The sequence below is a fragment of the Anser brachyrhynchus genome (assembly GCF_964034855.1).
Source record: "Anser brachyrhynchus genome assembly, chromosome: 5".
NCBI lineage: Eukaryota > Metazoa > Chordata > Aves > Anseriformes > Anatidae > Anser > Anser brachyrhynchus.
In genome coordinates this window covers 44,019,729-44,033,085 of record NC_137699.1, presented here as the reverse complement: position 1 = coordinate 44,033,085, position 13,357 = coordinate 44,019,729, and the positions used below count along the sequence as shown (strand labels likewise).

General features: G+C 40.3%; 1 protein-coding gene across 7 annotated transcripts in view; it reads right to left on the bottom strand.

Moving 5' to 3' along the window:
* The window catches only part of NRXN3 (neurexin 3), a 993,270-nt gene that overhangs the window by 565,778 nt on the left and 414,135 nt on the right, over positions 1 to 13,357 (bottom strand). For all 7 annotated transcript variants that reach the window (XM_080594088.1, XM_080594091.1, XM_080594092.1 and 4 more), the window contains one exon: positions 5,842 to 5,961. In XM_080594088.1, coding sequence (XP_080450214.1) covers positions 5,842 to 5,961 — 120 coding nt within the window. The remainder of the gene's footprint in view (positions 1 to 5,841; positions 5,962 to 13,357) is intronic.

Sequence of the window (13,357 nt, the reverse complement as noted above, 5' to 3'; positions counted from 1 at the left end):
CATCCAGGCAATATTCAGACACCTTACGTAGAGGTCCCTTCCCTCTTTTTACCATGCTGTCTCTTTCAATACAGACTTTTCAAAGTGGATCTTAAAAACAAGCCTCTCTTTTACTACAATAGCCCTACATCAATCCTTTTGCTATATTGTACTTTTCAATATCCGCAGGGAAGCAAAATTGGAAAAAGCACAGGAGCAAGTATGAAATTAGGTATTACCATAAAGCATACAAGCACAGATACACATGCTTTTAGCATTTCCTTCTTTTGCATATTTATCTGAGTAACTTTCTAACATTCTACTAACGTAATTAGCAAAGAACAGGTAGCAAAGAGCAGGTTCGAGACCGCCTGCTGAAACTGAACACGTAACAAGTCTATGGGGGCAGACGACATGCATCCCAGGGTCCTGAGGGAACTGGGCTAATGTAGCTGCCAAGCTTCTCTCCATATTTGAAAAGTCCTGGCAGTCAGGTGAAGTTCCTGGTGACTGGGAAAAGGGAAACATCACTCCCATTTTTAAAAAGGGTAGAAAGAAGGATCCAGGGAACTACAGACCGGTGAGACTCACCTCTGTGCCTGGAAAGATCACCGAACAAATCCTCCTGGAAGCAATGTCAAGGCACATGCCAGACAAGGAGGTGATCTGTGACAGCCATCATGGCTTCACCAAGGGTAAATCCTGTCAGACCCATCTGGTGGCCTTCTATGACAGAGTGACTGCATCAGCTGACAAGGGAAGACTGACCCATGTCATCTACCTGGATCTCTGCAAGGCCTTTGATATAGTCCCGTGTGACAACCCAATCTACAAATTGGAGAGAGATGGATTTGAAGGGTGGACCATTCAATAAAAAAGAAATTGGCTTGAAGGTCGCACCCTGAGAGTGGTGGTCAATGGCTCTGTGTCCGGGTGGAGGCCGGTGACAAGTAGTATCTGTCACAGGTCTGTCCTGGGACCAGTACTGCTATCAATGACATAGACATCTTCATCAATGACATAGACAATGGGACCAAGCACACCCTCAGCAAGTTTGCAGATGACACTAACCTGAGTGGTGCGGTTGATACAACAGAAGGAAAGGATGCCATCCAAAGGGACCTGGGCAAATTTGAGAAGTGCACCCATGTGAACCTGATGAGGTTCAACAAGTCCAAGTGAAAGGTGCTGCAGCTGGGCTGGAACAATCCCAAACAGAAGTACAGACTAGGAGAAGAGCTCACTGAGATCAGCCCTGCGGAGAAGTACTCGGGGGTTCTGGTGGATGAAAAGCTTGACATGAATCAGCAGTGTGCACTTCCAGCCCAGAAGGCCAACTGCATCCCATGCTGCATCAACAGAGGAGTGGCAGGCAGGTTGAGGGAGGTGATTGCCTCCCTGACTACAGCAGAGGGGTTGTAACAAGGGGATCTTGAAGGTCCCTTCCAACTGAAGCCATTCTATGATATGATTCTGTTCTATGGTTCTAATTACTGGACGGGTAACTTAATTTTAGAAGGTTTTCCAAAGGACACAAAGCTTAGGCAGCCATACTACCTGTTGGTGGTTCTCCTCCTCCAATAACATTTTAGCACTCTGGTGAAGTTCCACCAGGTTTAAGAAAAACAAAGTTCAAAAATATATAAGCACATACTAGTTTTGTGAAAAACTGACACACAGATAAAGACCTGAATTAATGGTTCCAGTAGGCTACAGACAGGAAGAATTTATCAATAATATCCTGCATTATTGCATCTGCTGGTCAATTAGTGTATACACATAACTTGACTATTCACTGCAGGAGGTATATCCGAGTCACTGGGACTATACCTGAGTCTCACTGATCACCATACCTCAGCTCTGGGAAAATTCTCTTTTTCATTTCCCCAAGACAGATCCACTGGGGTTTAGAAGTTCTCTCATCTTCTCTACTATCTCCTGAAGTCTCCTGCTGTTTCTTACCTAAATAGTTCCCAGGCATTAGAAATAAATAAATAATAAAAAAAAAACACACCACCATACTGATAGGCCTTTTGTGAATTTTCCTGTTTGCAACATCTTTTTCCATTGAGGATAAAAGTAAAGCTGGAAATGTTTATAAGATACTTGGATGATACATCCTGAATTTTGGTATATAAAGAGTTAGATTAAGTGAACTGATAGTCTGTCTTGCTTAGGCCCTGTTGAACATTACATATTTAACTCGCCTCTCATGATCAAATACAAAGTGCATATATACTTGATACTTCACAAAAACTTGATCACATTTGGACAACGGCAGTGAAAAACAGTTATTAGAAAAAAATTTTTTCAAGCATCTACTCCAAATATGAAGACAAAATACTACATCAATTTATTTTTCACTTACAATTTTAGCAGTAGATCTAAATATTATACAATTATACAAATTATACAGTGACCACTGACATGGAAAGCAACAACCTAAGCACATAAAACTGGACAAACTTATAAGTAAATGAAATCAGCTGAATATCTCTGATTATTCAGAAATCCAAATTGTAGTACTAATACAAATGTTTTTGAATCCAGAAAAAACAGTTCTTTACCAGAGATATTTTATTTTGAAAAATGTCAGTTCATAGGAACTGAAGCTGTGTATGGGAAAGTCTGTTTAGACGAACCATCTGAAATCCACTACTGTGATTATTACGGATTGTTTCAGTTTTAGTGTAATCAAAATTTTGATTTTTTCCAAGCCAAGAGAATTGTATATTCTTTCCAAAAAAAAAAAAAATCTTAAAAATAAACAAACCCTGCTTCCTTACTTCAAAAGGTTAGAAAACTAAAATGTAGAGATGGGGGGGGGAAGGAGGGGGAAAGGAGGGGTGCAGGAAGATGAAAGGGAGGGGTGTCAAACCTATGAGAGGTGGAATGCACCCAGACAAGAAACTGAAATATAGGAGGCATAAGAAATGGAGTGAGGGAGGGTGGAAAAGAAGAGCCCAGGCTTTTAAAGAAGGTAAAAAGTGACAATACTTGGACTGGCTTAAGAAAAATATAGGACAGCAGTGGCAGTGGTAGTACAGATAGAAGTTCAGCAAAAGGCTGAAAAGTGCATGATAACACAAGATCAGAATCAGGACAGAGATGTCTTTTCCTAAAGAATGATGGTGTGAAATCCACTGTCTGTCAGCCCCACATGCAGAGTTCACCTCTCATTCTCCCACCCTGGTCTGTACAGAGTATCGTAACTACTACCACAATCAGCAGCTTGTTAGCTCAAGTGGTAGCAGACAGAAGAAATTCCAGCCTCCGCTATAGAATTTGGGTGCTTGTAAGATGTAGGGAGGAACATGCCTGCTGTACTTATGTCTCATTTATCACTGATATTCTGAGGTTGGTTGTAGGGAGAAGGAGGGAGGGAATGTAGAAGGGTTTTACGATTAGACAGCAAAATGCTGTCCAGGAAAACTAGATGCTGTCTCTGCCTTAGGTTTCCTGCGGGAAGACACATAATTCACTTCATGACAAATTTATCACAGGTGGTCATTAATTGTCTAGACCTAGTTCTCCAAGTAGCACAGTTGAGCTAATAGGATCCTATTTACAGACACACTGAATATTTGTGCATGTAAGTGACCAAAAATCACGTCAAACTGGTATCAAATACATCCATCTTTAATCTGGTGCACTGTTTCCAAACCTGTAAAATGTGGAAAAAAAAGCTACTCACTTCATGAAACAAACACAGGAATAAATCCAATTACAACTTCTTAGTTCTGTATAAACATATTGATGAGTGGCACACACACAAAAAAAGAAAATCGACAGCTCTATATTTAGACCAAAATTTAGTTGGTGTTCATTATTCCAAAGCAGCAGTAAGAAAGAAGGTGGCAATCAAATAGGCTGTTTATTTTTACTGAGGGCTCAATTTAGACTTCTGATCTATGCCTAAAGACAGCATGAATCCAGTGGAAAAATCTATGTGACCACATCATTTAAGATCTACTCCAGGAAGTGGAACGCAGATTGAACAGCAAGTCTTAACTCTGGCTTCTCTGACTTTTGACTTCCCCACGATGGTATTCTTTTAACAGATATTTTTAGCTGTAATGCATCTTTAATTATGTAATTCATATACATGTACATATGCACATCCTATTTTAGTATAGGATTGTATCATTATTATTTATAAACTCAGGTTCATGAAAAATAGACTTCAAAAACAGATGGCATTTCTGGGGACTGAGTTGGTAATGTAGAGAGTGCCACCTCATGGTGCTTGCTAAAAAATCGTATCCAGAAGATCTGTTCTGTTAATATGCAAAAGTAAACAGGATGATGCATTTAGCAGCATATTTCACTAATTCAGAGAGTTCCCCCTTAAATAAAATTTCCCTTTCCTCCAAGTTAGTGTAGATCAAGTTTCTGCCAATTTCTACATGGAGAAGGCATTTTTTTCTTTCATATTCTTCTCTGACTCTCTCTTGCAAATTTTCAGCCTAGAGCACAGAATATATTTACCTCAGAGGACAAGACATTTTCCTGTAAACCTACATCTTTGGGCTTATTTCAAAATCCTGCTCATAGCTTTCCAGATAATGTAATTAACACTTTACCTGCAATTAATTGCATTCACACAGTAGAAAAAAACTTTTTTTTTTTTTCAGAGATAGGCAGCGCCAGAGTCTTACGTCCTACGGCAGCCGTTCTTTCTCATTGTTTTTCAAGTAGAAGCTAGGAAAGAGGACCTGCAGCATCTGGCGAAACAGCATGGGTCACAACCAAATGAATATACTTATATCAGTGCCGCCTCCAGAGTTACCATTCTTTGTGTGATTCTATTATCAGCTTTCAGACTGCTGGTGTTTTCCTCAAACGCCCAGTTCCTGCAGTTATACACAGCTATGAGAATTTTAAACCACCATTCAAAAAGAAAAAGAAGTTTATGGCTTCTGTAGCTCTGGGGAAATGGACCAAAAATATCACCTCTAAAGCTCTGTAATGAAAATAGATCAGTATAAAGTACCTGGGTCATTTTAATGCAAATCTAACTTGAGACACACCCGCCTTTCTTAGTGACTGATCTTTTCTTCCCCCCTTCAAATTCATCTCTCTACAAAAAGAATCATAAGCTCAAAAAGCTGTTAGCATATGCAAGAAAAAAAGTAAGACTGTCACATTCTGTACATTAGAATAAGATACGGAATCACAGAACAGTTTGGGTTGGAAGGGACCTTAAAGACCATCTAGTTCCAACCCCCCCTGCCGTGGGCAGGGACACCTTTTCCACCAGACCCATCCAAATCTCTGGTGAGTTAGGGTCCTCCCTAACCTCTCAAAGAAGGTTGGGAGCAAACTGCTCTATTTGCCTTTTCTTCTGGATGGCTCTGAGCCACAGACACAGGAAGTTACAAAAGAACAGTGAGACAAATCTATATTCTCTAATATAGCTATCAAATGTGGTTTTACTGTTGAAGAAAAGTTTGTACAGAGGGAAGGTTTAGAGACCTCTAGCTCTCTTCCTATTGCACAGGAAGTTGCCACGTTTGCAGCTCCGGAATGAGGTATACTCACAACATACTCCAAACAGAGCCTGGCACAAGAGACTGTGATGCTCAGCACCTTTGCACTCCTGGGCATGTGCAAGCTCCTCTATCCCATAATCACTTCATTCAGATATTATGATTGTCATAGAAGTTTCTGGAACAGGCTGGGCAGTTAGTCTCACACAGCTGAACATTAGTTTCAATATAGCCCTTATAAATATACAAGAAGCAACTGGGGCAGGGAAAAAAAAAGATACACAAGAACAGGGAAAATGTATGTAAAGGAAGAAAAGAGACTGGGAACAGCGACATGAAGGTGATGACCAGAACTACCATACATTGCACTCACCCTCAGCAACATCGTCATCCACCATCAGCTTAAGGCTCTTTCCACGCCGAACGACTCGAACAGTGTGCCACTCGTTGTCATTGAGCTTCTGCCCAGCATAAAGAGTTTCAGGTCCCTTGCCTGGGGATGGTGATATGCAAGACAGTTAAAGTCAGACCCCAAATTAAGTTTAGTATTTGCCCAACTGGAAAGGTCACTAAAATCAACCTGGTGTGATACAGGTTAGGAGACTGTGTAGGTGTATTACAACCTGCAATCAACCCTCAGGTACACCTTCCCAGCTCTGAGGAGGTCAGGGTTAGGTTTACTCTTAGAAAAGCACCTTGGTCCTCAGAGCCCAGTGGTCACAGGCATCTTAAAAGGGGCAGAAATCTCTCTTGTGGCATGGTACTCATTTCCCAACATAACACTGTACAGGGCTTTGCAGTATTAGAAAAACAAGTGGCTGACAGAAATAACTCTAGAGCAGAGCCAGCATTTTACACATTTTACATATTTTTTTCCTAAGAGCCTTCATTTACAACAGCTGCAAGGTGCTTAGGATTCTTTTCAAAGTTAATTGTACTGGTCTCCTACCACTTAGGTATAAACACCAGGCTGGTTTCAGTCTTTCAGTCGTCCCCCCCCCGAAAAAAAAAAAAACACCCAAACACAATAAAATAATAATAATAAAGACAGAAAGGCTTCCAAACACCACTCACCACCTGGCTGAATCCTCTAAGGCTGTTTCACAAAGCAGCCTGGCCATACCCACACAGGGTGCTTGCTGCACCCCCTGAACTACACGTCACACAAGGGAAAGAGGAGCCCTTTGCTCTCCAAAAAGTAAAGCCACATAGTTGTCCTTGCAAGCAATGCTCCTGGGAGAACAGCATTGGCGCTACCCATATTTGTCCATTTTTGCTGCTTACCCATCACAGTTGACAGGTAATTACTTAAAACATTAATTGTTCAGATTACAGGACTGGAACACCTCGCTCCTGTCAAATGGTAAGTGAAGAATGGTGTGTGCTAAATTAAAACTGTCTATGCTCATTTCTGTACCATACTCAGCTGCCTTTTTTTTTTTTTTTTTTTTTTTTTGACGTAGATATATCAGAGAAATCTCAGAGAAATGAAGCAGAAATTGTTGCTCACGGGTTTGGGCCCATTGCCCAAAATGGCAGAAGAGGAAACCAAGAAAGGAGAAGCACGACACATTGAACGCAGGAGGAACAGGACAGGGGTGACATCGGGAGCTACTACAGCTCACCTTACTGCACTGGTAAAACCAAATGTCAGATATGCAGATTATTTTTCCATGTTTGTTCAACAAAAATCCATCTTTTTTATTCAGGTACTTTGAGCTGGTTACCACACAGTCCAACTTCACTGAAAGAGTAAAATGCACGCATTTCCAAGCCAAGCTCTGCACAAGGGAGATGTACCCACTCTGATCTGCGTTGTGGTGCTGGCTAACAAGTAAGAGTAGCATGTCACAGACTGAGACAGAACCGAAGGGGTAGAAATCATACCCAACAACAGTAGGCAGCCCACAGTATGCATGCTGCCTAATTAGTAACATTAGTGTAACTGCACCTTACTAAGGGGGGTGTGGGCAAAGAAAACGTCTCGTTTAGCTAGTATATGGCATGGTAGGGAAACCTTACAGAATGAGATGACAGCAGAATGAATATTACATCTCTCGATAAGGGATCACGCAGTTCATGTTAACAAAAAAGGAGCTCGATTCCCTTTCAAATAAAGCCAATTGCTAACCAATTCTACCACAGAGCAAGAGGAAAAAACCTCTTTGTAAAGTGACCTGAAAAATAAAAAAAGTCACCCGTGGATTTAAAAGGATAGGGAGTCATACACTGTAACGACAGACAAGACCTCGTTGATAGGAGTCCCGTAACCTCCGCAGTTTTCCCACCTGCGTGCTAAAGGCAGACTGCACCACAAATGCAAACCTGACAGCTAGATCATAGCCACAAAGTTTAACTTGTCCATGTCAACAGAACTTAAACTCCATTTAATGGAGTCCAAGAAAGTTACGCTAGATTTACATCAGTGGGAGTAGATACTGTCCCTGAGAGCATGTTACAAATGGATGCACCTGGACAGCCTGGAAAGGTAATGCCTACGTGAGAGCACACTGCAGCGGTTACTGCAGTTACACACAGCCACTTCCTCGGCCTAAATGAACTCCCCACCTGTGTGTTTTTGTAACACTACCTGACTTCAGGCAAACCTCAGGCAAAACAAGGGCAGCAAATGGCTTCACAGTGCCCTTTTCTACAGGATGATTGTGGCTGCTGGGGCTAAACCGAGAGAGACAGCCAGGTGGGCTGACTTGGCTGACCTGACGACACAACACTCTCTGTGCAGCAGCTCTGTGCTCACCGTGGTTCGGACACTCAAAGTGCTTGACCTTGTTGTTACCCCCTTTCAACCCCAGCCAAGAAGAGCTGCTTTGGCTTGCCATTACTAACTTCATGCCCACTGTAACACTTTCAAAAGAAAACTGTGACAGTAACAGAAGCTACCTGACTAGATTCACAGAAAACGCACATTAACCAGTTCAGAAATAAATGAATGGAGAGTTTCAGGCTTTGCAACTGAGTAAGGTTGTCTACAAATGAGATTCCTATTTAGAAGTGGTTAATAGTTTGGGCTATTAAATTTGAAAATTAAGCACAGCAAATACAAACAATTCCATGCTTACTTGTCTACGTCTTGATTAATTTAATATTTAAACCGTCTCAAAAAGTTGAAATACTTTTGTTTATGCACAAGCCTTCATTTTGTATGGAATAACAGGCATAAGCTTCTTTTGGTAGAGTTACCCAAACAACGTGTATAAAAAAACATGCGTACATGGGAATGCTCAAGAGCATTCAGCAGGTATCAAATTCAGAAGAGCATTTCCAAACAATATTTTTACTGCATTCAAACTGTTTTGTTTTCAAATACTTTGAAGACATTTATGCAGCAGGTGGGTTGACCCAAAAACCAGCAAAATCGTGCCTGAGTTTTTCAGCTGACAGTGTACAAATGAATTGCTGCTCCCTGCATGAACTCCCACTGAACTCAAAGCAGTTCCAGCAACTGCATAGAGGGATTGCTACAGCTGGGTGCCAAGCCTCATCTCACGGAGCAGGATGACTTCATGTGCTGTTACCATACAGTCATATGCGGTCAGCTTTTAAAAAGAAGACTTGAAGACTTCTGATCCAACAGTTGTGGGTGCTGGGGATTAAAAACAAGTAGTCCATGTGTAGTGGTGAGGATCAAGTGCTCTCCCTGAACATGAGGTAAGGCATTTGTATGGTCTTACAGCTAAACACAGCAGCGAGTGTTTGGCCAAGGAAGAGAGATTCTCCCCCCTTCAAGCTGTCTTGCAACTATCTCACCCTTCATCTATAATGCAGGTATAGGAAGTGGCAAAGCAAAGGTTAGCTGGACAGAGAAGAAGTCAAAGATGTGAGTCTTCCCCTTCTGCAACAGTCTTTTATCATAAAAGACAAGGAACCAGAAAAAGAGACAGGAGTTTTAGAAGCTGGGTGCCTGGCAACACTTTCTATTTATAATACTTCTGATGAGATGGCAGCTGGGCATTAAGCAATTTTTGCATTTTATTTCATTTCTGAGTGAGAACAAGTAAGATGCAACGTAACAGGAAAAAGAACGACAAAATTGCTACTTTCACAATAAATTAACTAATAAGCTAACAGTCTTGCCCACCCAGAGAACATGTGTCTCACTGGCCTTCTTGGTCATTCCACCTCCTTGTCTAATGACCTCTAATGAACGGTATATCACTCAAACAATCACTACCCTCTGGTTTTTAACCTCACGTGAGGCAGGCTAGTGTGTATTTCTTCAGTGCAGTGGCAAACACTACCTTGTCAGAAGTCCAGCTGCAGTTCAGGCTTCCTGAGCAGAGATTAGTTGACTCAGCTGCCACAACTCCTCCTTATGATCTCATAAATCCTTTGAAATCTAGTCAATAAGCATGCACATATAATTTATAACAAATAACTAGTATATGCTTTCAAACATGGAAAAACTCATTCCAGTCAGCCCAGCATGTCCAATTCTTTATTTCTCTAGCACAGGTACACTGTTTCTAATTAATAGCTTGGCCCCCAATAGACTATGGGAGTGGCAAAAATAGGCACGCTGAAGTATAAACAAACAAAAAGCAGTTCCTGCTCTCTGAAAATAAGTTGCTTTCCATCTGGCCCCAAGAACTTGCTCATTTAGAAAAAACAACTGGTCAGAGGGCTGCATTTAAAATCATAGCTCAGAAAACATCGGCTGTTTTGACTACCAGTACACAGAATTTCCCTACTCTCAAAGGCAAAGGAGAAAGAAGGTTAATCCTCTCACCGTTTTCTCACAGGTGGATCAAAGAGTGTGCCTTTACCCTCAGTGCATGCTGTCATTATCTGATCCATTTATATGACTAAAACAGACTTCATGAAACAAGGCTATCTTCATTATTGCACATCTTATCGAACATTACAGAAGAGGTCAAACATATCAGAAGACAACCAGAAAGGACATCGTCAGACTGATGAGAATGAGAAAGGCTCTTCCTCATTACAATTACAACAATAAATAATTCTGCAGTGGTAAACAATACTTTTTAGAGAAGACCCACAGTAATAATAAAAGGTCTTATCATTTTCTAAAAAATAATAATTTATTTTGGATGCTCAGCTGCTATCAAAGCTTTGTTCATTGGCAGGAGACATTTTTTTAAGTCTGTTTTTTACTGGGCAACATTGCTCAAGAATGCCATCAGCATCCCAAGGCAAGGACAATTTTTTGGTTTTTATTTTTTCCTCTTGCTCTGTCTTCTGGGGAGGGACATTAAGGTTGTTTTTACTCACATGTTAACATAACATGATTCACTGTGAAAAACTTGTGCACAGGTCTGTGAAACATGAGAATGAATCATGAGAGAAGCCGGACAGATTCCCTTGAAGCTTTCAGGAAACCAATCCACCCCAGTTAGACCTTATTCAGCTACTCCTTAAAGGATATTTAGATGTGGCTAGCAGAACTGCAGAGTGGTTGTCTTCTTTGCAGCCCCAAGAGTGTGACACAGAATGGTCATGTTACAAAGTCAAAAGCAAAGAACTGGAATATTTTTACGAGAATAACGAACATTAGGCAGTCAGTTACCGTAACATCACTTGAAGATGCTACAGCAAGATGTCAAGCTCTATTTCTGTATACATTTTCCAATACAAAAATTCTCCACCTGTTTCTCACCCCAAATGATATTAACATTTTAAAGATATATGCCTTATATATGCTGAATATTTATTTAGCAATGTACATGAAATAATTATGCAGGATGTTACGCAGTATGGTAAATATTTTATGTAGATGTCATCCTGTAAAATACAAACTTTTTTTTCATTTATTATCTTTTCAAAAGATAGGCAAAAGATACTCTAGGCCCAAAGATACTCAGCCACAATTTCTAGAGACAGGTTCAAATAAGGCAAAAAGGAATTGGAAGTGGGTGCAAGGACAAAGCAGCTGCCAAATGCTCTCACCCCTTTATGACTTCCTGAAATGTGAAGAGTTCCTAAAGAGGACAGGGCAAACATCAAAATACAAGCAGGGCCGAAAGGATATCTGGTAGCTGCTGTGGAAACCTTCAACACATTTTGGTCTTAGATGAATGTAAATCAATAGTGTGAATTTTTTTTTGTGTGTTTTCAGGTAGCAGTAGTATGGACAGGAAGTTTTAGGAAGGTCTTTTTCTTTACTGCGATCTGCTGTCCAACTCAGGAGCATTGTTAATTGCTAGGAAACAACTGGCAACCCCAGACTCTGGGTATGTTGCAGACATAAGTAGATAACCCGGTCAAATCAACACTTTCACATACATACACATTTGTTTTGCTCATATACAGGTTTTAGAATCCCCCTTTTTCAAGGCTGCCAACAAGCAATAAAGAGTTTCACTTCCCTACAGTACCTTCACCGGGCAACCTTACCTGCACCATGCTTTCCATTTCCTCAAGGAACACTATCATCTCCACGTATTAAAATAAGTTAAACAAAACATAACATACACTTAAAATACTTTTATCAGGGTTTACAGAGAAGTTATGTTCACAGCTGCACAGAGCAGCTTCATTGGGAAATCAATATAGTTGAACATGGCTTACACCAGTCTACCCAGAAACCAAGTTTAATTACTTACATGTGTACAGCAATATAAAAGTGCATATACAAAAACCTTTAGACATCCCCTGAATCAGTTATGCTCATAAGAGCAAATAATCCCAATCCCAGCAGCCAAACTAATTAAGTGCATGAAATTTATTCAGCAAATAAATCAAAAGCAGCAAGACCACTCTGCTAGTTCTTCCAGAAACATACCTCTGTGTCCCTAGAAACTTGATGAAAAATAAGTTAAGCTAGGTTTAATTCTTCAGATGCAACGTATTTTAAAAGGCCTTTACAAAAAAAACACAACACAGTAATTAAATATATACGTATACATACATATACACAAGCACATACATGCATTCCTTGCATTTTTATAAATACTGGTAGCACCACTGTGGATGACTATTGCTTTCCTTTACAGGCATCCTAACCAATGCCTGTATTAAGACTCAGATGGATCCAAGCAGCATTTAACATGAGAACAGCTTGTTCAGAAGGCTCTTAAACAACACAGTGCAGAAATTACGTCGTGTGCCTTGCATTCAGTATGAATAAAGCTTGTAATTAAGAATGAAAAAACGAGACAGTCCAGTCACATACATGGTACAGGTCACATACCTGGCACAGACTGTGCTTGTGCCTTTTTCCATCAAGGGCAGTGTATTATTCCCCTTGTTTGCCTCAATTTCACTACTGCTGTATTTAACATTTCTAGAGACTTTGTAACTACTGCATGTGTCTATCAAAGAATATTTTTTAAAAAGACATCGAGAAAACATTTGTGTTAACCATCATTGGGAAGGATCAGTTTTCTGATTAAAGGGGAGACTACAATTTCCACGTAGTGACGTTTCAACTCTTCCAAAGAAGATTTTTTTGTGACTTAGAAAGTGGTCAATATGTTTAAAGTTATAGCTAAATGAAAAAAGTTTTCAATGTTATTTTTGTTTTAATTTTCTATGCAAGAAACTAATTTTTAATGATAGCAGATGGTTTCCCATTCTTAGTAGAAAAGTTATTTATTGGGGAGTTATTCCCACTTCTAAGGAAAGTGATTTATATTCCTAACCAGTGAGGTCAAAAAAGGATGTGTAAGTACAAGAAAAAAAATCAAGCATTCATACTTTTAAAATTAAGAATTACAACAGCTTAATTACATTAACTTCAAAGTGAGCTCAGTCAGACTGTCTTTACCTTCATCTTTAGTTAGGACTGTGGCACGAAGCACTCGAGCCACAACACAACATCCTTCTGCCCCCGACCGATGAGAGCAACTGAAGCGTCAGGGCCGGTGCAAAGAACTCGGCAGCTGCTATATCGTGACTGATCTGCAGTT